This window comes from Gorilla gorilla, chromosome 22 (assembly GCF_029281585.2).
Source record: "Gorilla gorilla gorilla isolate KB3781 chromosome 22, NHGRI_mGorGor1-v2.1_pri, whole genome shotgun sequence".
NCBI lineage: Eukaryota > Metazoa > Chordata > Mammalia > Primates > Hominidae > Gorilla > Gorilla gorilla.
The window spans coordinates 31,825,836-31,853,258 of NC_073246.2; the positions used below are offsets into that span (position 1 = coordinate 31,825,836).

General features: G+C 37.1%; 1 protein-coding gene across 6 annotated transcripts in view; it reads right to left on the minus strand.

The window, feature by feature from the left end:
• The window catches only part of GRIK1 (glutamate ionotropic receptor kainate type subunit 1), a 399,715-nt gene extending 376,260 nt beyond the window's left edge, over window positions 1-23,455 (minus strand). For all 6 annotated transcript variants that reach the window (XM_055373867.2, XM_055373865.2, XM_055373866.2 and 3 more), the window contains exon 1: window positions 22,222-23,455. In XM_055373867.2, coding sequence (XP_055229842.1) covers window positions 22,222-22,339 — 118 coding nt within the window. In that variant the 5' untranslated portion in view covers window positions 22,340-23,455. The remainder of the gene's footprint in view (window positions 1-22,221) is intronic.
• Window positions 23,456-27,423: the final 3,968 nt, after the last annotated feature.

Consider the following 27,423-nt stretch of genomic DNA (forward strand, 5'->3'; position numbering starts at 1 on the left):
TATATCACTTGGCTTGCTTGCGCTTGCACACCTAAATACTTTCCAAATGAAGACTGGATTTTAACATAAGATAGGAAGAAATTTTTTTTGGTGATTTGCCATTTATTTTTCACAAAAGACAGGCACTGCAAAACAGACAAACGTTAAAATATGCTTTTCACTCTAATTTGATGAGGTATGAAGCCCTGTGACTGAAATTGAGAGAAATGAATAATTAAGCATGTCTCATTTCTTGGTCAGGTTTGCACATTGGTATTTACTGTTTCTGCTGCCATTTTACTACGGCATTAGGGAGAAAGGAATGCCAATCTCTGCATCACTGACATTTTAAACATAACAATTTATGCTGTGCCTTTATTTTTATTCAGATGTTAGGAGAACGATCATAGGAAATGACACAATTTAATCCCACAGTGATTTGCTGTAAGCCTACTATGGTGCAAAGCATTTACATTGAAATGTTCCCTTCTTCAATCTAAAACTCTTCAAATGCTTTCCATTGAACTGAGTATAAAACCCTATTGGTCTGTCATTATTGAGGACAGTGGTCTCTAAGCATTTTTTTCTAACTTGCCCCCAAAATAATTGTAAAAACCTAGGTCCTATCCCCACATATTTTCAGCCAGTATTTACATTTTTTCACTGTATAGTTGAAATGTTCTCAAAATACATAGTTTCTGATATATTTCACCTTATATATGTGATTTATATATTTTAGTTAAATCAGTGAAACCAAAGACATGTTTTTCACTTTTTAACATGTCTTCCTTGTCAAATCATTCAGACAAAACAGACCTAATTTCCGTTAAAAAATAAAATATATGATTTCTTTAAAACACACACACTTTAATATGCCCCCCTGACGAACAGATTATTTTTAATTCAAACTCTGCATTATATAGAGAAAGATGAACTAATAGATGAGTGGATAAATAGATAGATTAATGGACAGATGATAGACAAATGGTGATGGTTTAGTCACAAACTTGATGTGTGAACCTGGTTATAGAATTTATTCTCTCCCCTAAATTCTCTCAACTCAAAAATAGGCATAATGTTGACAGGAGTTACTACTTAGAATTACTAAGAAAATTTTAAAAATCCAAATTTATTTATGAATCTCAAATAATTACATGCAAATGAAGTAATAGTAACATAAACAATGGCAGTTAACTTTTCTTAAGTATTAGCCACATCCCCAAGCGCTGTACTAATCGCTTTTCATATACAAGCTCAACTAATCTTTTCAAAAGCCCAGTGAAGTAGACATAACCAATCTCATTTTACAGACAAGAAAATTTGATGCTAAGAGAGGCTGTGCAATTTTCCCAGTTCTTACACATACTTAGATATGAAGCGGAGATTTAAAGGTATAGAATGTTCATAATCAGGCTCTTGAATATTTCAATATTCACCAGTATATGTTATATCTCTTTTATCTAAATTGAAAATCTTTAAATGCAACAACCAATTCTCATCTATTTCTGGCTTATTTCATAGCACATAATAATGTGAAATGTGTGTGTGTCAATATTTATTTACCAAGCATACTATGCTCTGGTAACTAACAGAAAAATAAGCAAAGCAAATAAATAAATATTCAGAAACAATGCATATATCACATTATTAAATTGGTATATTACAGAAAACCTAACCGAAATGATTGTGGAAAATACCTGATATACCAACTAAGTTGCACACTTACGTTATCTTTATTATTTTATTGTTTTGTCAAGAGATATTTCAGCCCCAATTGCATCCAGCCTCTGTCTAGGTCAGCATTCTGGCAGAGAGCAGATGGCATATTCATAGAAGGTGACTGTAAGAGTATTTGGAGAAGGTGATAAGTGTGCAACAGGTGAAGGGGAAGGCAAGGGATATAACTGAGAGTTAGCAACAGCTGTAAGCTACCAGCAATGTATCAATCCTAGGGGTAAAGGGTCAAGAAGAAGAAGCACTGAGACATCTGCAGCTTTAGGAGAGAGGCACCCAAAATGAGCTAAGACTCTTGGAGGAGGAACTCAGCCACAACATCTCACATGAAATCAATAGAAAGGGAGTCAAGGAACTCAAAGCCACAAGCTGTTCCTGTCTTCCAAGCTGATGTTGTCTTGCACTGGCCAAAAGCAATATGAAGCCTGAAGGCAAGAGAAACTTTTGATGCAACTCCTAAAAGTCCACGGAGGTAAGAGGCTGGTGAAGAGTGGATCTGGAGGGGCAAACAGAGAATATCCATCATAGTCACTGCAGAAAAGTGTCTCTTGTTGGAGGAAGCATGGTTTGAGTGATTTCAGATTAGTGGCTATGCACACAGAGGATGTATTCCAGGCTCTCTGCAAGAAGTATTACAGCAATCTGTAAGTAGAGTGATAGGTTATACTTTCTTGAGCTTGGGAATATGGGAAACATATTCAAGGCTTTCTTTGTCTTAACTCTTCGCTGAGCAAAGGTAGCACTCCCTAAATGACTTACAGGAGAACCAAGAGTTTGCTAGAACAGAGTTTGCTGTCTATCTAGCTACACAGAGTAGATTTAATTATAGAAACAGCCATTTGATTCATTATTAAAACCATATTTTTAAATGACTTCTGTACTTTTACAAAGCATGAGGTTGAATAAACCTACATAGTGGTTTGAAGAGGTTTAGTGTGCTAAAAACAGTCCCTTTTAAGGGGCCAACGTGCTTCAGGATAGTACTTATTTTAAAAATTGATATTAAACAGTGAGGACCTCTTTGTTCCTCCATTTCTTTTATTTGTAAATAAACCAATTAAGTTTTGAATCATTTCTGGCTGACATTCTTTGATTCCCTGTGTTCTTTGACAAGGAATGGGAGCAGGGGAGAAGTTCAGAAAAACCATTACAGGAACAAGGACTCTCCCTGAGGCAGAATAGAAGAAGAATCAATGAAGATTTAGGCAAAGAGAAATATTTTGAATGTTTTTTTCCCCAGAAATTGCCTACTCTGCTTCTTTGCTCACAGTCTCTCAGGGGATAATAAGAACATTCTACTTCATTTCTCTATTTCTTCAAAGAGAAGTTTTAAATTTTATCTTTGGGGGAGATAGCTATTGGTTAAATAACTAGTTCTACATTGTAAATTTAACTTGAGGAATAGTTTCATTTTCCCATTATTAGAAAGGGCTACTATATGTACACACACAGTCTAACAAAAGGTATTAATAAAGAGCTAAATTGTCACTGAGCACACATGCCCTTTGACCTTTGGACGTCTGCATATGCTGTTTCCCTAGTTGGAGTCCTTTCCTTTTTCTTGAAGTCAGTTTCTAGGAATGACTTCTTTTACAGATATAAACTCACAAACTTCTTACCCTGCAAAAGTTTCTTTGACTTTCTTTAACCTTGTCGGTTTTTCCCATTACAGGAGTTCATAGAACCATGACCCTCTCATTAATAATATTTGTCGTAGTTTAGAATTAAATATTTATTTGTGTGATCATTTAATTCACATCCGTGTGCCTTTCCTACAGTGTGAGCTCCATGAAGACAGACAGTCTATCCTGCTCATTCATATGTATCCAGTGGCCTGCCTATAGCAGATACTCATGAAGCTTGGAGAGCCATTGAGTAAAGTGCATTTGTATACATGATTTTGTAACTTGCTGTAGTGTCTGTTTTGTGTTTCAGATGGACATGTTTTCAGAAGAGGCACCATACACACTGGTCAAGGGAAGTGTGTCCTCGAATCAGGAGGAAGTGAGTCCTCCTGATTCATGGCAAAACACTAACGTGGTATGTGGCTTCCGTTCATACCATCTGAGAATAGGTGATTGATGGTTTTATTTATTTTCTTCTGGAGCAGGATTTCCAAAGCATCTACACTAAACCTGCACTAGGTTTGTGTTCATAATCCCCAACCTAAAATTCAACCTCAGCACTGTTGGCATTCTGGGCTGGTTAGTTCCTGGTTGTGGAGGCTACCCTGTGCATTGCATGATGTCTAGTAGCACTCCTGACCTCTAACCACTAGATGCCAGTAGCAGCTTCCACCACTCCCACAGTAGAAACAAACAGAAATGTCCTCAGACATTGCCAAATGTCCCCTGGAAGAAAAAAAAATGACTCGCAGTTGCATACAACTGTTCTAGAGGAGTTTCTTGACAGATTCAAATCAATATATAAGTGTAATGGAAAGGGTGCTGTTGAAATACTAGTGCAAGGTTTTTGCAATATATTTCACAATAAAAAAGACCAGTTCAGCATGTTAGTCCTCATTGCAAGGCCCACTTAGATTATTAATTCAAATTGTTGCCATTCTTAATGGTTTTACTCATGGTTAAAAAAGTATCTTAATCTGTAATCATTCTGCAGTAAAAGTTGAGTTTTCATAAATCAAATAAACAAACAAAAAAATACACCAGACTTATAACATCTAGAATTTCACTCAGGTTCCCTTCGTTTTTTATTAAGTCTTTTGAATTTGGTTTTCAAGTAAAAGTTTCAAGAAAAAGTTGAGTTTTCATGAATCAAATAAATAAATAAAAATATAGGCCAGACTTCTAACATCTAAAATTTCACTCAGGTTCCCTTTGTTTTTAATTAAGTCTTTTGAATTTGGTTTTGTTTCTCTGCACATAAGCTCACTTTAATATTGCTATACAAATTAGCGTATGCTAAAAGCTTGACAAATAGAATTGGACAAGGTTCTAGAGGAAATTTAGTTGTAGTAAACTGAAAATTTTGGTTTAAAAATTACCATTGACAATACACTTCTTGCATTTCCTAGGTACTAGGTGCTCATTACTTTAAGACAATCTAAGTATAATTTTGCAGGTAAGTAGATTTACCTTTGCTTTTGATAGCATCCTAAAGTAGTCCTTCTGGGTGATACTATTGTTTTGTAAATAAAAGTAGATGAAAGAAAGGATTAGCAATTATCCCAATCTAGATTATGCAAGCTACTAAGTTGGACAATGTGTTCACAAGATGCCTTTTTCCACTCTTGGGTTACATGCAAGATCACTATTGATTTTGTTCATAACTCTGACTTCAATTTCTACATCAATAAAATGGTTATATTAGATATAACTACCTTCTACTTTGGAGTAACAGTGAAGATATGGTATATAAACCTGTGTATCAAATAAATGACTTATGTCCAATAAAGAATATCTGAATTTTTAAGTAAATCAATAAAACCATTAACATCTTTATTTTTAAAATAAGTTTTCTATATATTTGTTTATTTCTTCAATAAATGCCAAACACTGTTAAAAAATAATTTCTGTGGGTAGAAGAAAACTGATTTTATAATTATCTTAAAACTGCATACCTTTCTATTCTTCATAGCCTTTAATAATTAAATGTACATATACTTTGTCATTATACAGAAATGATTTATTATTTAACAGCATTGGATGGACACTACAAATCTCAGAAAGAAGCCATCTTAGAAAAAGTTATGATCTATATTGGAAGCAACCTAAATGAACTTTTCATTTTTCTTTACTTTCAACTAATTTTCTTAATTCTTGTATGGCAAAAGGTATACTTACTTAAATGATCATTTAAAAATAAATGAAAACAGTTACTTCGCTTAAAAATGACTAAAGTTCAAACTTACAGCTTTTGCTGTTGTATTCCTCGGCCCTTTTACACTTCATTTTCTTTATTGGGTCATGCATTTGTATGCTTCTAAATAAGTCACTTTTTTGAGCAGACTTTTGAGATAAGATACAGACAGAATTGCAGAACCTGTTTTATTTCCTCAGGAAGAATCTCAGATAGGAGTGGTGCATAAGACCAGACTGCAGAACATAAAATGGTTTTCTCAAGTCTACACTAGCTAGAAAGCAATCACCCTTTTTCTTTCTTTTTATTTGACCTGAAAGGACTTGTGTACTGATTTACACAATTCTATGCCATTTGTGTGTGTTTATGTGTATGTGTATGTGTTTTGCAAAAATGAGTCTTTCCACAGGGAATTTTGCTGTATTTCCTTTTGACTGAGTATGAATTATGCTGTAGATAGATTTATGAAATATAATGCTAATTTGGATGGTCACATATTGACTTGTAGGGTGATACTGTCCTCCTTCAAAAGGCCCTAGAGAAGTTCTTTTTTCTCTTCTGCATATTACTTTTCAGTCGAAATGTCAGTTGCAAGCTTTTCTCAGGCAGCTATAAAGGAGAATTTGTACTTCTGCATAATATCTAATGTACCACATTCATATTAATGTTTGAAAGAGAGAAAACTAGAGAAAGCTAGTAAAACATTGTAATAATAAACATGAAGTAGAAGGAAGCTGTCATTAACTCAATTTGTAGCTCAGCTTGGCATTTTACAGATGTGACAGGAGTCTTTAATTTGAACTCAAAATAGAGAAGTGTGAGTTTGGAAATGAAATATACCATGGAGTTACAATGAGTGTTTCCTTTCTCTCAGAAAAAAAGGCAAGAAATCGAACAAAAGTTAAAGTCATCTTTTTAGGGACCTCAGACAAAGATCAAAACCTTAAACCAAACATGCCAATGTTTCAGTTTTGTTTGCTTGTTCTTACATCTTAAGCCCATGGTAGTACTGTAAAATATGGAATCTAAAGAAAGGTGGGCAAATTTGATGTTCAGAACACAGACTGACAAACCTTTAGTTATTTCCCTTCAGCCTTATGTAATCAATAGTCCCGTTAGATAAAATAGGCTTTTCTAAGAGGAGATGATTAGGATTACAGAGGAGTATCTGAAAGATTCAGAGGGGATAGAAAAGATTTAAGCTTTATTACTGACCAGACCAAGATATGCAAAGTAGACTCTAATAACAAACAAAACAACAAAAACATAGTTAAGCAAGTACCAAATACAAAATCTTAGGAAAACAAGAGTACAAAAAATTGGAAATTATTATCTGAACAGTGGGGAGATATATATTCATATATGAAAGAAGGTTAAGGCCGGGCGCGGTGGCTCACGCCTATAATCCCAGCACTTTGGGAGGCCGAAATGAGTGGATCACGAGGTCAAGAGTTCAAGACCAGCCTGGCCAACGTGGTGAAACGCCATCTCTACTAAAAATACAAAAATTAGCCAGGCGTGGTGGTGGGCGCCTGTAATCCCAGCTACTCGGGAGACTGAGGCAGAGAATTGCTTGAACCCGGGAGGTGGATGTTGCAGTGAGCCGAGATCATGCCACTGCACTCCAGCCTGGGCAACACAGTGAGACTGTCTCAAAAAAAAAAAAAAAAAGAAAAAAGAAAAAAAAAGAAAAAGAAGGTTAGATGGAAGAGGGGTTGTGATGAAGTGATGAACAGATATATATGTAGTTATGAAGCATTGAGCTAATGACATCATTAGCTTTATTCTATGGTTACTGTAAGAAAGGTTAAGAACAACTGCTCTGAAACCCAATCACCATGGTGGGTAAACTATACTGAACACATTATTGGTTTACAGATGCTCCTATATGAGGTCAATGTGCAATTGCCAACCTAATTATCTTAGTATTTACCTGAAAGACATGGTATTTAATCTCAATGTCTCAAAAAATTTTATTTTCCCCCGACCTTTTTTGTTTTTTTCACCTTTTAGTGACTCTTGTCATTATTTAAAACTATTTGCAAGAATTTTCTGAGTAAAACATTGGCTCTGCTTCCAGGCGTCTCACCCTCTTAGAGGTGAGGTGGTCTTCTATTTAACAAGGTACCTTATTTGGGTTTCTTAATTTCATAGAAGGACCTCATTCTTACCTTCCAATGTTATGGATCTGGCTCTAAGCAGAAATGCACATTTAATCACAACCCCCCTTCCCTCTAACTTTCTGCTGCTCTCCTTCAGAAAAAGCTCAGACTCAAGGAGCAATCATTACGAATGATGATGAGGTGACGTGCAAGCCATCCATTTCCCTAGATACTATAAATTGAAGTCTAGATCAAACCGAACTATTTGACAGTTCCATACCAAGATGTTTTGTAGAAGTGTTCTTATTACTACGTGATGCCTTGTCATAGAGTTGTATTGAGCACTTCATAAGAAACAAATGTATGAAACACACTACTGATTTGATCGTAGGTATGCTATCTATAACATCACATTGTTTCCCCTTATCAGGATCACAGGATAAATTTCTTGCATGGTTTTTAACCTGAAAAACCTATAATTTGTTTAAGCAACCAGACCCTCCCAACTCTGAAGTTTGTTCTGTTTCCCTTCTCAATTCAGCCGCAGATAAAATTTTCTCGTCCACTTTTGGCATCTTTTCAGGGAAACGCCCCTGCCTTAATCTTGCTTCACCTTCACCTCCATCCTCATTAATGTATTTTATCAGATTATAATACATGTATTTTTATAAGCCTTTAAAATATTTTTAGAATAAGACAAGCTATAAATATAAGAATGAATAAATGAATAGTAAATGACAGAGAGGGTGTGAATACATAAATTAAAACTTCATAGTCTGAAGGGAGAAGAAAAGGTCAAATGTTACTTTGCAAAACCCAGAAGTTGATTTGAAGGATTACTTCACACGAAACAAAAGGCAGGTCAGCCTTCAGGAATAGTACAGCAAACTTAGCATACTGTCCAGGAATTGTTCACCGATTTTGTCTTTTTAAGTAGCATATCAATAATACATTCCACCTCACTTTTTGCATCTGATATAGGAGTGAGACTATGAATCTCAAAGTCCCAAATGGTGGGCTGCCTTCCTGATTTTTTATGACGTTCTCAAAAAGTGAGTGACAGATACCACTCTTTAGTCTTCTTCCCTTGTATGCACATGTACTTAGCCTAACCAAAGTATAACACTCACTTAAATATTTCCAGTTAAATTAGGATAATACAAATTGTAATGGCCATAGACTCTAATTATCCTAAATTGTTATGCTATACCACTCGTTTGTAAATGCTAACTTTATTTTTTTCCAAGAGTGCTTTTAGAGATGAAGACATTTCTGCTCACTCAAGTAACTGTAGGATAAGTTAATCAGAAATACCTAGATCATAAAAAGCTTAAAAAAAAACTTGCAAGGTATGTATAGTTTAACATATTTCTGTTAAGATTTCTTTATCGATATTTTCCCTAGATGTTAAAATTTCCCTAGATTTGAGTATTTACAGTAATAATCCCTCTGGCCTCACCTCCATTTCACATGTGCACTGTCTCATTTAAGACACATCTCAAAATTCTCTACAACAGGCATCCTGATTTAAAGAAACCACAGTGATTAGTCCAGTGCTTTTTGTACTCTAAAGCTTTTATGAATTTTGTTAGTTGATTACTACTTCTCATTCATTCAAATATAGATTTTTAACACCTTTCAAATTAGTTGTATGAGAAAAACAAATTTGCAAGAAAACAGCACTGAGAAGAAGGTTAAGAATTGTGGCTTCCTTACTGAGTCTTTATTTCAGTTAAGCTTCTGGGGCCTTAGTATTCTCAGTTATGAAATGAAAAAGTTGGACTTTAGGATCTTTAAAGGCTCTGCCTCGTGTTGAACACTATTATTGTTTATTTATGTATCTTATATAGTTTTTTGTATATACATAAGAAATTATATATATATACACATATATATTTAAGTCTATGTGCCTTCTACAGCTTGTTCAAATAGATTTCTGGGTCTGATTTCTTTCTCTTTACAATTTATTTATCATTATTATTCCAAGAAGAGTATACTGTTTAGGCTAAGCTAATAATGGACAAATATTTATAACAGTTTTGTTGTGTTTTCTATGAAATTATGTTTTCCCCTAAGGAATTTTATTTGTGATATCATACTGTCTATTTTCTCACAAATGTCCCACAGATGTAGCAAATCATCAATCCTTCGAGGTTAATTGGAGCCTGGATGATAGCATGTGTTCCCTGTTGTTCAATCTGACCGAGAGGAATATTCTCATGAGAAGCAGAACAGATATTTCAATCTCAGTTGTATGTAGCCTCAGAACATCCTAAAAGCATAACAAATTGGCATGGTCTGTGTGGGCCTGATGCCTCCCCGCTCCACACCACTGGCACTCACAGACATTGCCTTGCCCAGTTATTCAAAATGCAATAATAACTTTATGTATGATTTGTCTCCAGGTAGAATAGGTAAAAGACAGAGAAAAATGCAAATTGGAATCTTATTATATAAATATGAATTTTCTATGAATACACGTATATTATATATGATATGTAGTATATATTGTACCATGTGTAATGATATATATGTAATATATAAACTGAAGGATAATTATAATAATACACAACTATATATGTATTTGTATATAGTTATATATATATACATAAATATATATATATTTATGTATACTATGTAGTATATGTTATATATTCAGTATTTTGGGCTGTAGTGTGTATAATATATGCAATAAATATGCTTAATAATATGTATATGCAATGCTTATAATATATATATAAATGGAAAAATCTGTAATAAATGCAGCCATATACACACTTATTATATTATATATTATTTATACAAATATATAAAATATGGGTTGGGCATGGTGGCTCACACCTGTAATCCCAGCACTTTGGGAGGCCAAGGCAGGTGGATCATGAGGTCAGGAGATCGAGACCACCCTGGCCAACATGGTGAAACCCCGTCTCTACTAAAAATACAAAAATTAGCCAGGGGTGGTGGCATGTGCCTGTGGTCCCAGCTACTTAGGATGCTGAGGCAGGAGAATCACTTGAACCCGGGAGGTGGAGGTTGCAGTGAGCCAAGATCGCACCACTGCACTCCAGCCTGGGTGACAGAGCAAGACTCCGTCTCAAAAAAAACAAAAACAAACAAACAAACAAAAATATACATATACACACACATATACATATATATACACACATATACATATATACATATATATACGACATAGAGAGAGAGAAAGAGACAGAGACACTAGTCCTAAATCCTAGGCCACAGTTGTTCAACCTTTTGGCTTCCCTGGGCCACACTGGAAGACGATGAATTGTCTTGGGCCATACATAAAATACATTAACACTAAGGAGAGTTGATGAGCTAAGAAAAAGTTTGGGCATAATTTTCATATCTGCCACCACAGATAAGCAAAAACATCCTCACATTCAAAGGGTTGGACATCCATGTCCTAGGCTTTCTGTTGCAAAGCCGAAAACTGAAATTTAAAAAGTTTATTGTTTTTGTTGCTTCTTCCGTTGCTGCTTTAATTTTTAAAAGCATTGCTTTAAATACCACAGCAGTATTTACAGCTTGAACCTGAGGGCTGAGATAGACATGTGATAATACAAGAACTCAGCTCCATCTTTCTTCCCCTTCGAGTTGGGAAACCTGGAGTCATGGTAGGAGGACAATAAAATCCCTTAGATCTGGAGAAAACCTGAGCCCACAGGCAGGTGGGTCTCTGGGAGTGGAGGACCATGGTGTACAATTGGCCATTCAAAGTGCCACCAGGAAAGCCAAGATGAAGTCAGGATATACTTGGACAGAAAGAGCCTGAGATAACCAGCAGGACTTGAAGGTCACTTGGAGTGGGTGTTGCTGTGTGAGCCACAAATTCCACCCCAAAGAGGCGCTGGGTAAGCACCAGCTAAGTGAGAGACCAGATGGAAAATGCGCTGAGTCTTGAAGGATGAGCAGCAGCAGAGTGAGCCACATGGGGCTGCTCAGTCAGGGATTTGGGCAGTGAATGCAGTGCATTAGAGGCTGATACCCAGGACCTAGTGGAACAAGCTACACCCCAGTGGACGTCCTGGAGGAATGACAGCAAATGCCTCTCCTTTCATGTCTTTTATCTCTGTAGGGAGAAGAGATTCAAAATAATTTACATTTGAAATAGAAAGCGAGGAAACTCCCACTGGGGCCAAATCAAGATCCTCACTTTGATGTGTGCCAGTTAACATTAATTACAGGGAAACAAACAAAGTTCCACACACTGGATGCTGTGGCTATAAATGTTAAATGTAATACAGCTGCACATCTTCATGCAGCATATCAGTTCATCCCAATGACAATAAAATAAAGCAGATACTGCAGAGGGGATTACAGATATGGAGATCAGCAGACGCACCAATTACTTGCTCACCACTCACCAATCTCCGATAAAGGGTTGGATTTACTAGGAGGTTATGTGACATGGCCAAACTAAGAACCACCAGAAGTGGAAGTACTCTCATTCCAGTGCACTTTTCACTATGGCAATCTGCAGGCAAATGTCTGCTTTAATAATTGAGAATCTACAGAATATTATCCTTAACTAATCGTTGTTCAACTAGACAAAACACATTAATAGGAATAAAAGTGAAAAAAAACTTTCACCCACAATTCTACCATCTTAACAAAACCAATGAACTTCCCTTTTCCACATGAACTAACTAAAAGTTATCATGTATAAACAAGAATGAACTGTATAAATTCCCAATCCAAAGTATGTAAAACCATACACTATGGTCTATATTATTTTGTGTGCATTTTTTGCTTATTTCTTCTTACGGATCATATTTAATGAATGCTTTATTTCTTAAGTAACCTCGCCTCAGTTAGAATGGTTAGAATGGCTATTATCAAAAAAGACAAAAAAAAAATTAACAAATGCTGGCGAGGATGTGGTGAAAAGGCAACTCTTACATGCTGTTGGCAGGAATGTAAATTAGTACAATCATTATGGAAAACAGTATGTAGGTTGCTTAAAAAACTAAAAATAAAATTATCATATGCTCCAGCAATCACACTTCTAGGTATATATCCAAGGGAATTGAAATAAGCATGTTGAAGAGATATCTGCACTTCAGTTCATTGCCACGTTATCCACAGTAGCCAAGATGCAGAGTCAACCTAAGTGTCCATCAGCGGATGAATGGATAAAGAAAATGTGGTAAATATACACAATGGAATACTATTCAGCCACAAAACAGAATGAAATCCTGTCATTTGCTGCAACATGAATAAACCTGGATGACATTATACTGTTATTTTCTTAACCATTCTCTCCTGTTGAACATTTAGATGATTCACAATCATTTATAAAGGTTCTTGTCAACTCAGTGGACATGCATGGAAACAGCCTTAGGGCTCAAATTTTTCCTAAGAACAAAAGGAACAGCACTACCCAGAATTCAAAAGGCAAATATTGCCTTCAGATTTGAAGAATGGCTCTATCTGATTAATCCATTTTTAGGAGAAAAAGTACAGTAACATCTCATACAGTATAAACATAGCCAGTTCATCAGAATGCAACATCTGTTCACGGATTACTAAAGTATGTAATCCAACATTTTAGAAGTTTAAAATTTAGGAAAAAAGAAAACCTTTAAAAGTTATAATTGAGTCCTCACAATGAAAGAAAGTAAGAACACTTGATTTTTACCATCCTTTCCCCAATCTGCATTATGAAGTGTTTTTTCCCCCCTCTGGGAATTAAGTATTGATTTTTAAAGGCATATTTAGACAATTTTGCTAAGAAAAGTAATCTGTGCAAATAGTTTCCTGTGACTTTTCATTTAAAGACATCAGCACTTAAAGCATCTGACAGAATGTTACAATGCTTGCATCAATATTCAACGGTAAATTATATTTAAGTACAAAAAGTATAATAGTTGAAGACCAAGATGCTAATGGATAGGAACAGCTAATGTCTGATTTTCTACAAACTCCTTGCAGAATTCTAAAGAAGACGTATGACCATCAGATTAGCAATTGTTATATAAAGCTTATTTCTTCAATGATTTTTTCAACATTAAATATTGTTGTCTTTACGGACACTCTTAGAAAATCCTCCATGTAGCATGTTGTATGGAATGAACGAGACTTTTTCCTTTTTATTTCCCTTGATACAGTTGCAGATCTTTATGTACTGCAGAGTAGGTAGAAACAGTAACAGAAGAAACCTTGATATGGGTTGAATCTTTTTAAAATATAGACTTTATTTCTTAGCACAGCTTTAGGTTTACAGAAAAACTGAGAATACAGTACCAAGTTCACATGTACTCCACATCTTCTTTCTCCTGATATTATTACATTAGTATGGTACAGCGTTAAAATTAATAAACCAGTATTAATGAGTTATTATTAAGTAAAGTCAGTCTTTATTCAGAGTCCTTGGTTTTTACCTAATGTCATTTTCTTGTTGCTGTTTCGGGATTGCATTCAGGATAGCACATTACATTTTTCTCACTAAGCTTCTTAGGCTTATCTTGGTTGTGACAGTTTTTCAGATTTTCCTTGGTTTTCATGACTTTGGTGGTTTTGGTCAATATTGGTCAGCTATTTTGCAGAATGCTACTCTGTTGGAATTTGTCTGATATTTTCTCATTATTAGAGTAGGGCTCTAGGCTTTGGGGAGGAAGACCAGATAGGCAACATACCCTTTGCATCACCTGTTATCAAGCGTGAATACTAGCAGCATAATCTACCACTGCTGATGCTAACCTGGATCCCCTGGTTCTTCTGCTGAGCAGATTTGCCTATTCTCCCTACTTACTTATTTAATCATTTATCTATATCAGTATGCACTCATGGGAGCATTTCTTTACTTTCCAGCACTATAAGATCCTCCAGAATCATCTTATGTATCTCCCTTCCCAGCACCAGAATAATATATATTTTTTCTGAGGAGCTCTAGGTGCCAGGAGTGTTCATTGTTACTGGGGTATCATTGTTCCTAAGCCCTCTCAGCAGACAGAGCAAGGAAATACATGTGTGTGTATACCAACCCATGTATAGGTTGAGTTTTAATCAATCATTAGATAAAATAGGTGTTTTGCCTTAAGATTGTCTGTGCTCTTTGACTCGTTTGGTGTAAAAAATAATATGTTTTAATACTTTTTTGAATTTTTAAAGTGAAATAGTAAGTTGTAGTGAACTGTTAGTCTCCAAATTGATGATAACTGATGGTAATAATAACAATTAACCATTGGATTTTTGTTAAATGAAAACACACAGGCATAATTATAATATAAAAATCTGCATTATCACACTTCTCTTGAAACATTAATAAGTAGAAATTTTCAATACAGTTGATAGGCTGTTGTATGGTTGCTTTATTTTGTATGTTTGCTTTGCCAGGATACTAGTAAACTGGCAACTAATCAAAAGACACAACATGGCCTAATCTTTCAAATTTAACTGCTCTACTTGACAAATGTGCCAAATAATATTTTTAAAAGCTAAAAGAAAATCTTTTCAAGCTGTGGAAGATGTTTCTATGAGATTAATTTGTGGCCAGTAGTTTACTTATTATTTAGTCAATATCATTGCTTGTTAATTTCAATTTGTGACTAATCTTACCTTAGATTTCATTATGTACTTTAGAAGATTCCTAAGTTTTTAATAAGAAAAAAGTAAAATATTGTCCAAGTAACTTGGGAAAGTTATTCTAAAGAGTTTAATGTTTTCAGTAGTTCATAACTGAGATTATAAATTAAATATTTTTACTTCCTTCCTTTTTAAAAATTTTCCTCTCCAAGATTAACTATTTTTCTAATTACTTTATTATTTCAAACAATTAATTTAATTATTTTAAATAAATTAATTGGAAAAATAGTGACAGTGCTGTATAATAAGTAGGGAGTTTCCAATTTGATACAACTTGATCTCAGTAGTAAATCAAGATAAGAAATTAATACAAGAAATTGATTTAGTTGGAATACATTCCTTTTAATTTGAATGCTTTTGTGTTGCCATGAAAATTTGTCATTTTAAAAATCAGATAAGCATTTTAAAATAAAGAATAGGTTAAATTGTAAATATAGACCTTTAATTTACCACAAATTACATTCCTGGAAGATATTTTAAGTCTAATATGAATTTTCAATTTAAAACAATGTTAAAAAGCAAGTCTAGTGAAAAAAAAATGAGAAAAAGAAAAGTAAAATGGCTCCAGATCAAATTTTATGCTAATAAAATGGTAAACCTTTAGAATAGGTTATGTGGTTTTAAGAATATTTTCTAAATAAAAGAGGGCAATAAGTATTAAACATCTAAGTATACATTTTTTAAAGAAAAAATATTTATTAAGCATGCAAAATATCTGGCACCATACTAAGTGTTTTTTTAAATTAATTTGTATTTTTATGTTAAGTTCCGGGTACATGGGCAGTATGTGCAGGTTTTTACATAGGTAACCGTGTGTCATGGTAATCTCAAACCTTTAAGAAAATGTTCTGAAATTGGGAATGGCAGACTCTGGCTTAGAATGAAGCAGCTGCAGGATGTATGGCCATGTGACTTTGGATGTGTGTGCTGAAATTGCAGTGGTGTTACTGGTCCATGTTTCCTTAGGTGTGCTCTGGGGAGCATGAGTTGAGTGGGACATTAATAGCTACGATTCAAATAAGGGTCTTCCAATAATTAAAATGTGAAAGACACTGGGTTAGACAAAAGAAACAGAGTGTTTGTTTGTTTTGCTGCAGAATTTCAAAAAGCCTTTACTATACAAACGTGCCTCATGAATCTTCACGTAAGAACATTTCCCCATGCTTACTTGCTCAAATAGGTAATTGTGGAGCACAAAACTCTCACCCTGTTCATTAACAGGGTTATCTTCCTCAAGATTGAAGGTATGCCATGCATTTTACCTGTGATATATTTCATCCTTATGATAAACTATAAATTTGTTATTATTATTTTCTCTTCTATAGATAACAAAATGGAGGGTAACAAATTAAATAATCTTCTCAGTTTCAGTCAATTAGAAAAAGGCAGCTGGAAATATGAATCCCCTTCTCCCTGAAGTCCTCCGTTACTCTTTCTTCTAGTCTAAGTAGCTTTTGGAAAATTTTAGAACATAAATAATATATCCTATGACATATGGATAATTATCAGTGAAACAACAAAACAGAATTGAGAGCTCCACTACTCTTTCCTCTAGTCTAAATGGCTTTTGGAAAATTTTAGAATATAAATGATACTTCCTATGTTATATGGATAATTATCAGTGAAACAACAAAAGAGGATTGAGAGATTACCACCACCGCCGTCTCCATCAATCCTTCCTCTAAACCCATCCCAGTTAATTGTACACTCTAACAACAAACAGTGTGTTTGCTAGGCATAGGTAAGTAGTGAGGCTTCCTCTCCAACTTGATAGCATTATTTGAACCCTTTCAAAAGAGAAATTCTGGAGAGTCCACTGATAATATCAGTTTTTCTCTTTGCTAGTTGCCTCACATATAAATCACACTCACTTTTAAGTAATTTAGTTACCCTGGATAACCAAGAGCAAGAGGTGATTTCTTATATTTGATTTCCACTTAGTACACACAGTGAAAGGGGAAAGATCTGCTCATCTGCAGAAACATGTTAACATTAGTCAGGCACTCCCTTTTATGTAACACTATCAGATACTTTCTCTCTAGATTTTTCCAGTGCCCACTGGAGTTTTCAAGTTCATGTTAGGACAAATATGGTGTATACTAAGCTGAAATCAAATATAAGAGAAATGAACTCTTGCTTTTAGTTATTCCAGGTAACTAAATTACTTAAAGTAAGTGTTATTTATTGTTTGAACACACACTTATACTGTGTGTACTTGGCATACATAAGTCCATATACAATATGGCATAATTTAATGGAAGGAGCTCAAAACCTGAGACCAGAATAGCTAGTTTCAATTTCTGGTATTTCTACCAGTAATAACTGAACTTATGCAAAGTCATTATCTCAATGAAAACCAGAGATCACAAACCTTACAAGAAAAGTAGCTGAAGTTGAGGTCTATGTGATGTTAACATTAGGCCCATAAAATCAATATTAAATGCAAAGATGAATGGCACAGGTAAAATTGTTAAGGGAAAAGATCTGCTCATTCTCAGAAACATGTTAATATTAGTCAGGCACTCCCTTTTATATCACACTATCAGATACCTTCTCTTTAGACTTTCCCAGCACCCGTTGGAGTTTTCAAGTTCATGTTAGGACCAACATGATTTTGAAGACACAGGTGCCTCTCTCAGTGACTCTACCTCCAGCCAAAGAGGTCTTCCTAAACACAGGCAACACTCCTCTGAGTTTCTTCCATGTTTGGCAGCATGCACCACTCTCCACACTCTATGCGTTTGGAAGCCAGAACCTATTCCAAGTTGACTATGCAACTGATGTAATAGATCAGTGGCAGAACATTAACTAAAAACTCTTCAAGAATACTATTTGAAAAAAATTTTAAAGTATCCATGTGGAAAATCTGATGAAAAACATCAGCAGTATAGATTGCAATTGCCAGAATGCAAACCTCAAGGGGCAGATGCTGTCCATTTTATTCACTGTTGTACATCCTGCAATTTTCTAAGTGTCTCTGGCTCATGCTAGGGAAGTAAGAACTCAAATAATATTTGTTGAATGAAGAATGAATATTAAAATGATGAAAAAACTAAGTGCCTAAAAATAAAGTCATGGGTCTGTACACACTTATGTAAAAATATGAACAACTAAAAACATTACTTGGAACTTTGGGGATCTTTGGGTTAAAATATCCAAAATGATGCTCCAGCCAAGGTAATGATTGGCATAAAATAAATTTGGACCTCTCTCAAGGAAATAAAAGCATGTGAACAATGATATTGTCACTGTAGATTTCCACACTATTCATATAAATCTCCATAATATTTCTATTTATGTGATGTACTTAACTACATAATAGTACCATATTTATTTGGTGGTTTTTTGGCAAATTACAGAAATTAGTGTATTTCATCTTCCCTTGTGAAACAGGAAAGGCTGATATGATTACTGCTAGTTCACAGATGAAGAGATTTAGGCTTAAAGATATTAAAGGTCTTATAAAGATACACCAATCAACTGTTAAGACCCTGTTTAGGAAGAAAATGTAAATAATAAAAAAAGTAGTAAAAACAACATAACAATAATAATAATAAAACAAATGTATCCAGATATTACTCAAAGCCCTTTCATATTGAGCTCTTACCAATGACACTGTGAAGTTTGCAGTAGTTTTAATTCAATTTATCAGATGCAACAGCAATGGCCTGGTAAGACTAAATAACCCTCACTCACTCATCGATGTATCTAGTAAATAACGGACGTGGGAATCAAACCTATGCTTTCTGACACCAAAACATGCTTCAGAAAGCCTGGCTGCCCACTACTCTATTCTTAATCCTATTTTTACCATGACCTCTATAATTGTATGTGTTGAGATGATGCACACAAATGCATTATCTAACTATCTTTCTGCAATCCTTATTATAAATATCACACATGTGTCCTAAAATTGCATATGCACTTGGAATTTTTTTTTAATTAATGGTGGTGGGCCACGTCTACTAAGGTTACCTAGATCCTCTTCTAACCATTAGTTATAAGTCAGCCACCCAGTTAAGGAAGATATTTGTGACTGTGAAGCTCACAGACCAACTAATTACGTATGTCAACTAATTGGTTATTGATATACACTGGTGTATACAGAGAGGCAGGAATGACTCCAGCAGCTCCACACAATTCCCAGCAACCAGCTATATTTCTCTTCTATGCAAGCTGCTGGGAAACTTCTTGAGTGCAGTAATAATGTTAAGGGCACCACTATCCTACCGACCTTCTCTGTCTCTTAACTGTTGCATAAGATTATAAACTTTCCAACAGACATTCACAGTGTATGCTCAAATCACGTGTCTATGTGAACTCAATACCCTCTCAAATATTCAGTATGCATGAATTTTATCTTAGCTTTTATCCTTTTCTCCAAAGCTGAAGCTTAAGCAGACACTTTGACAAGAAAAGTAGACCAGTAATTAATTCATTCAAGCATTTGAGTGCCTTCTCTATATGAGGACCCAGTACTAAGTGCCTAGCGATTTTGCTATACTTTACTTTGAATATTTTAAGTCACTAAAAAACATGCCAGTTAATAATCTAGAGACCCTTTTTGTTGGTTGGTTGATTGTTTAGTTGATAGGTCGGTTGCTTGGATGGGTGATGGTTTGTTGGAAAGAAGAATGGGACAGGATATAATAAAGAATACAACTCCCCTTTCTTTTTCCTTACACACACTCATACACACACACATAAACTTTGGCTTAGTCCCCAACCCCTTCTTGTTAATTTTTTGTATTCAATATTGCACTTGACTGACACAAGAAAGTCACTGTAGAGAAACAGGTTTCCTCTGAGGTAAAGCTGGTTTCCACAGTGTGCTAAATTGCTCATTTAAAAGCATGCACTGGTCCTTAGGTGCATACGGGGCAACGGTGCTCATGGCAGCCACAGGACACTCCAGGCCAGAAGGAGTAACACATTTATACTGCACATAAACAACACCAGGCCATGCCATGCCATTTTATTTTATGCATTTTGGCTCCCATTTAGAAAAAAGAAAACCTCATTATCTTGTGGCATATATTTGTAAGGTCAGTGAATCATGTTGGTTGTTTTCACTTTGAAAACTACTTTTACATAGATGATTGTGATTGCTTGGAGCTTAGAAAAATACTCAGATCTGTGAACAAATATGTCTTAAAGCATCCTTTTCCCTTCTCCTCCTGAGTTCCTCTAGATGTGGGGGATATAGGAAAGGAAAACGCTACCTTATATTTGTTATACAGGGATGAGGAACATTGGCTAGCACAGCCATTTCTAGCATCCCTAGATTTGTCTCTTTCAAAAGGTAAAAGACACAAGCAAAACCCCAATTAAGTTAATAAGTATTGTAAATTATAACACACACGCTCATTAGTTACTTTGTATTGTTCAGAATATTTTTTTTTCGACCAGGGTGAGTAGAGTTGATTGCATTCCCAAAAACCCAGGATGTTAAACCTAGAACTTATCTCAGATAAAGGATATTTCAGTTATGTATAGTAGTAAGTTTTTTTAAAAAACATAAATACTTTGAAACTATTTTAGAAAAGACTCCATCCAATACAATGCACATTAAAATTACCCATACTCTAGAATAAACATGTGTGTAGTAAAAGTTAGTATTTGATATCTGCAGCTCAAAGTAGCACATTTCTATTTTGCTTTTAGTGGGCATGTTCAGTGATTAAAAAATAAAACCTACTATGTTCTGAATTTTTGTAAAGGGGCTGACTAATTGTAGGTCAGAGCTAGTATAGTAACTGAGCAATTTCAACTGCTCAGGAAGCGTCACTATGCCAGTGCCTGGCACTGCTCCTGGCATATTCTGTTAGTTCCTGGAAAGGGGGAGTTAGAAGTCCTCAGAGATCAGGGCTTCACTCTTGCGGTTGAAAGTGGAAGATGGGAGAAACTAAGAGACCCATGTGATGTCACAGCTTCACCTGTGGCTCCCTCTGTGCCTGTGTCTCTAAGAAGCCCGATGGGTTGGGAAAGGAGGAGGGCAAATGAGATTCAGCGAACAATAACTGGGTTTAGTTTTAAAGGCGAAGAGCTGTGTCAACCCTCAAAGTTCAGAAATTGCCCTATGCAGCCACAGACCAAACCTTGGTGGTGGGTGCTGTACACTTATGGCTGTCAGTCCACGCCCCTTCCACTGTCCTTGCGTTTTGTCATCTTTGGGCTGCCCACATTCAGCTTTCCGGTGTCTTTTTTTTATCTCATTCGAGATCAGAGCCCTGAATCTCCTAGGAAGCTACCTGGACTGGGAACTGGATCTTGCTCAGTGACAGGCAAGCGGGCAAATTAGGGAGCAAGTGGGAAACTTAAGTGTCTGCTGATGTTGCTAACTGACCGTCCTTCTCACTCTTCGAATCTTCAGCTCGAAGTCAGATCTGAACTCTGCCCCAATCTAGTGGAACCCGTCAGAGTTGGCAGACTCCATGTGGAAGAATCCAACTTAGGCATAAAAACTTGGAGGCTCTGGGGTAACAGGCTCTAGGATATTCCCACATCCCTAGTGGTCCCTGTATTCTATTCTTGAGATTCGTGCATACTTGCCAGTGCCCAGAGCCCAGGTTGCCAGGCACCGGGACTGCGGATCTGGACTGCCACACGCCCACCCAGGCGGCTGGGAGAGCTCATTTCTGCGCCCAACTCAAGTGGCTGCAGCGGCGCGCGATCCCTTGCCCAGAGTAGGGGTGCCGGTCCCTGCGAACCTGGATCCCCGCACTCTAGCCCGCGTTCCTGGAGCCCAGATTGAAAAACCCGCCAACTGTACCTCCCGGGGAAGGCCGGCACCCTCCAGGAGGGAAGCAGTGACGCGGCTCCCCTTTTTTGTGTAGCCTCCCATGCGCACTGACCTCCACCTTCCCCAGCTCCGGCTCCTGCGCCGCCGCGCGCTGCCTCGCCCGGGACCCGCTACACCCGCGTTGGTGCGGCGAGCGACCACGTCTCCCGAGCAGGCAGCCTGGGGCTCACTCACCGATCCTGAGTACTTGCGGGGCGGTCTGAGGGAGGATATAGCAGAGGAAATAGAGGAGTGCCCAGCTGGTGTCCCTGGTCCAGAGCCCGGGCTGGGCGAGGAGTGTGCAGTGCTCCATCTTCCTAGCTTCTTAATTCATGCCGAGATACAGCCGCTGCCGGACGCCCGAGAGATGCACCCAACTTGGGCCGGGTCCCCGCCTCATCCTCTCTGGATGCTCTGGTTCCAAGCACGCTGCGCGCTCCCCACGGAGCGAGCTCGAGGGAACCCGCGTGGGACCGCGGAGCTGGCTGGCAAGGCTGAGCTCGCTCGGGGCTCCTCAGTGCTGTCGCTAGCCCATCACGGCTCCTCCTCCTCCTCTTCCATGGGCCGCAGACCGCGGAGGATCAGCGCTCTCTGGCTCCCGGAGCCCAGAGACCAGCCGAGGAAAGTTGCTGCCCCGATCTGCAGGAACGTCTCCCTCGTTCGTCCTTTGGTCAGATGCAAAAGTGGGGGGGTAGGCACAGACAGAGGAGGGAAAAGGGGGAAAGAAGACTAACGAAGAAGGAGAGAGGGTACAGGGTGAGTTGGTGCAGGGGCTCTGAGCAAGCCTAATGAGCTCCAGCAGGTTAACTGAGAGCGGAGCCACGTTCTGGCTTCTCTGAATCTTTGCTTTCCTCCTCCGCTCGCTGGCCCCACCCTTTATTTACTGCCCGCCCCAACCCCACTGATCAAGATACTCGCGCGCGCGCGCACACACACATACACAGACACACAGACACACACACACACACACACACACACACACACACACACACGCTCTTTTTCTCTCCCTCAACTTTGCGCTCTGCTCCTGGGAAGTCGATCGAGTGTTGCATTCTCAAGACAGATCAAATCTAAACTACTGGTCCGAGCAGGGAAAGCCTCTGCTGTCCGCTGTGAGTGGCAAGGAAGCCTTCTTGGTAATGTCCCTGTGCACCTGTTAGGGGGTCTTATAGACAGCCAGCTATGACTCGTCCCATCATTTAATGGAAAATCACCTCCAATATTTTGGAAAATACCGGGGCTCCTGTTTTAACTCTGACGAGGATGATGAACAGGGGAAGGGGGAGAGGAATGAGAAAGCTTCAGTACTCCAAGATTATAGTGGCTTCATTCCTATTTTGACCCAAGATAATCTCTTGCAAATTGCTTCCATTTACACGTGCCACTGAGATAGAAGCAGCCTCCAGCGTCGCTACTTTTCTTCATTTCTTTTAACTGTCGGGTCTGAACACTGAAAGATAGGCTATTTTAGCAATGTAGGTTTGGAGACTGTTTCTCTGTAGAAGGACAAGGACACTTCCCTAGGGAAATCAGCATTTGATTATGTTGGATTAATTTCCTTCGAGTTTTGTGGGGAATGTTCTATATATATGTTTGCTAGGTCTATATTAACATCTCTTTTTTTTTAACTGGTAAATAGATTTTGAAGAACTGACCAAATCCATATGAAAAGTATGTCCACAGTTGTTATATGAGCCTAGAGTGGGAAACAATTGCAAAAGGAATCTAATATATCTTAAAGTCCATTCGTGTATTAATTAATTAATTCATTCATTATTCAACAAATGCCTACTGAGTATTTTGTTTGTGGTGTCAGACACTATACTTTTCACTAAAAACCCTATGGTGGGGAAAATGCATGTTCATTCTCTAAGGGAGGTTAGAATTCCACTGTGGAAAGCTAGTCAGTTCATATCTCAAGTAGTAGGCTTGGTTCTGGACACTTTGGGATGAGAGTTAACAAAGCAGAACATGTCTGCAGATAAGAAGAGGGACTGATAGGGATTTAGGAATGCATTTTTTGCGTGGAAAGATTGAGGAAACCAAGAGGAATTAGGAGCACATGCTGGTTATCTTCAGACATTTGAAGAACTCTTGTGTTAAAAGAAAGTAGCCTTATTCAGTGTTAGTTATGTGAGAAGAACTAAGAAAAATAAGATTGTCAGAGGGAAATTGTAGAAGAGTAAATTTTGTCTCATTCGGGGAGCATTTTTAAGACCAGAGAATATCAAACAGCAGCAAGGCTGGGTGTGTTGGCTTACATTGGAGCACTTTGGTGATGTTGAGGAGGGAAGATGACCTAAAACCAGGAGTTTGAGGCCAGCCTTGGAAACATAGCGAGACCCTTCCTGTGCAAATAAAAATTAAGAAAAACAGTAGCATGACCTGCTTCAGAAAAGAGGCAAAGTCAAACTATTCATTTATTTATGCATATTTTTTGAGAGCCCACGTTGTGTGAGGTATTGTGCCAATCTCTGGAGACACAGAGGGATATGATTGCTGCCACTGTGGAACTCATTGGCATTAAAGTATGATGAGCTTTACAAAATGGTGTTATGGAAGTAAAGAAAAAAGTAGTCTAATCCCATTTAAGAGTTTGGAAAGGGGTTCTTCAGGAAGTGATGCTTCAAAACTCAAAGAATCGGTGGTTTAAAAGGGATTAGTAAGTATTTCTTAAAGTGAGAATGAATGTAAATCTGTTAGAGGGTTTATTTTTAAACCTAAAGGTCTGTGGTAAGCATTTTTAGTCATCTATTTTCTCTGGGTACATCAAAGACCAATACGTAGCAGACAGTGAGTGGCTAAAGCTTGAAGACCCAAGGTCTAGAATTAAGTCAGCTTTTGAACAAACTGGGTTTAAATTCTGGTTTTACTAAGTCTATGTTTTTAGCTTTGGTTAAATTAATATGTCTGCCTGTAGTCCATTGCTGGTGCTTACGTATATCTAGTTTTCCCTTTCTCTGGCTCATGAAAGCCTGTACCTTTTCAATTAGTTGGAATCTACCTTTTCAATTAGTTGGAATCATGTGACCATTTTTGGCCAGTAAAATATGAGTGGAAGTGCACTGCTGCCAGGAGAAAAGGAAGACAGTGAAAAAAGATCCTGCATGGCTTCCAGGACTCTCTTTCCCTGCCAGAGTAACTCTGAAAGCCACAGGTTCTAGAGGTTAAGATGAAAGCAGCCTCAATCCCTGAGTAATTTTTTGTAAGGGAGTTGCTCTGAATGTTTCTAGAACAGCAACACACTGGTAACAAATCAGTCCCAGCTCAACATTATGTTTTAATCCACTACAATTTTGAGATGTTTGTTACTGCAGCCTAAGCTTCTCTATACTAACTAATAAACTTTCTATGACTTGATATCTTCATCTGTAAAATGAGGATAATAATAACACTACAGGGCCATTGGAGGATTATATGAGCTACTGCATGTGAAGAATTTCCCAAGGTCCTTGTTACTCAGCATATTTTAGTTTATTTGTGGTCATTACTTTTCTGGTTAAAGGAATCCATGCATATATTTCTAGTATTAATCTGCCCCAGATTGCAGAGACTGAAATATTTTGTTTTTTGGGCAAGAAGTCAACAACACTGGTCCAATTAATTATATGGTAATCATAATTGTTCTGATACTATTTCAAGAGTTTTGCTACTTTTTGCCTGTATTATCTCTGGTTTATAAGGAAACAGTTCATTTTGATAGTTACAGATATTAGAGAGATTTCCTAAAGGAAGTTTCTTGAAAACTAAATGGCACACTGCAGTTAGGTTTCTGTATCATCTGTAAAATTCTGTAAAGCTTAAAACTGAAATTTATTTCCTTGTTAAAATGCTTCTCTCCACTGCTCATGTACACAGGCTCATGGTGTTGAGTTACTCATGAGTGATCAGCAGCTGCTGTTAATTTGTTTTGTGCTTTTTAGAAGGACTGTATTTTGTACATATATTCATCCAGTTATTTTTTGCCCGAAATGACTCTGGTAATCACTCTTGATTCACATTTTCTCATAGTGCCCTCTTAAGAATAAACATGTCTAATTGAATGCATGCCGTCTTTTTCCCATTCCCCAAATCTTAAGCTTAAATTGATACACCGTGGTTAATAATAAAACAGTACAATGACATGCAGCATTGTGCTTCCTATGAGAGCTGGTGGCATTACTTAGATACTAATCCATTTTAAATTACTTAATTTTTAGAAGATAACAGATACAAAGAAAAATAGCTTAGAGTAACCTGGGGAATGCGAATGTTATACAGTCTTTTCAAAATGTTGTGAGCATACTTGAGGAAACTTAAAATGTTACTCATGGCACCAAAAACAAAAGATCAAGTGGCTTTTAGAGCCTGCTGGGACTGTGTAGCTGATGTAGGGTCAAAATCTTGAGTTCTTGACTACTTCTTTATGCTTTTTTCGCTAGGTCATATCATATATTTCTATGATGTTAAATACTACCTTTTAGCCAAAGATTCCCAAATGTTGTCTTTTGCTCAAACCTCCCGATTCATGCAGCCAATTTTAGTGACCATTTCCAAGTGAGTCAACATCTCAAATCCTTGATTCTGTCCCATGTCATTGTCCCACACTGAATCCTCTCCCAAATTTTCTTATTTCAATATGAACACCACCTTCCACCCAGCCATTCAAACTGGAAAATCAGGAGGTCACCCTTCATTTTTTTTCTTACTTCTTCACCTACTCCCGTATCAGTTTATTTTTATAATGGCTTTACCTCCAGAGTATGTCTTTAGTCAGCTTCTCTATACTCCACTGATATCATACTAGCCTGGGGTTTCTCAACCTCAAAACTATTGATATTTTCGGTTAGAAAATTATTTTTTATGAAGGCAGTTGTCCGGTTCTTCGTAGGACTTTTAGCCACTTCCCAGGACTCTCTCCACTAGATGTCAGCAGTATCCTCCTCCCAAGGTGTGACAACAAAAATGCCTGCAGACATCGTCAAATAAATGCCTTCTGATGTACAAAATTACCCCTGATTGAGAGCCACGGCACTAGCCTAAATCACCATGATCTTCCATCTTCCATCTGGTCTATTACAATAAACTCTTAATTGTCTCTCTTCTCTCATTTGCCTCTTTCTATCCATTCTGTCTGTTTGATCTAAATTAGCTCCTCCCACTGGCTTTCTTCACAAGGCCCTTCTTAGATCCCTCCTGGTCATTATTAACTCTCTACTTGTTTTATTTATTTTATTACAAATTCTCTGATAGTGGACTCTTTGTCTGCTCTGTTTGCTTGAAACCTTAGTGTGTAACACTGTGCCTGGTGCTTAGAGGGAGCTTGATTACTACTCACTGAATGAATAAATGAATGAGTGATGCTCTCTCATAAGATGTACAACCTATAAATTATAGCAGCAGATTTGTAAGATTGAG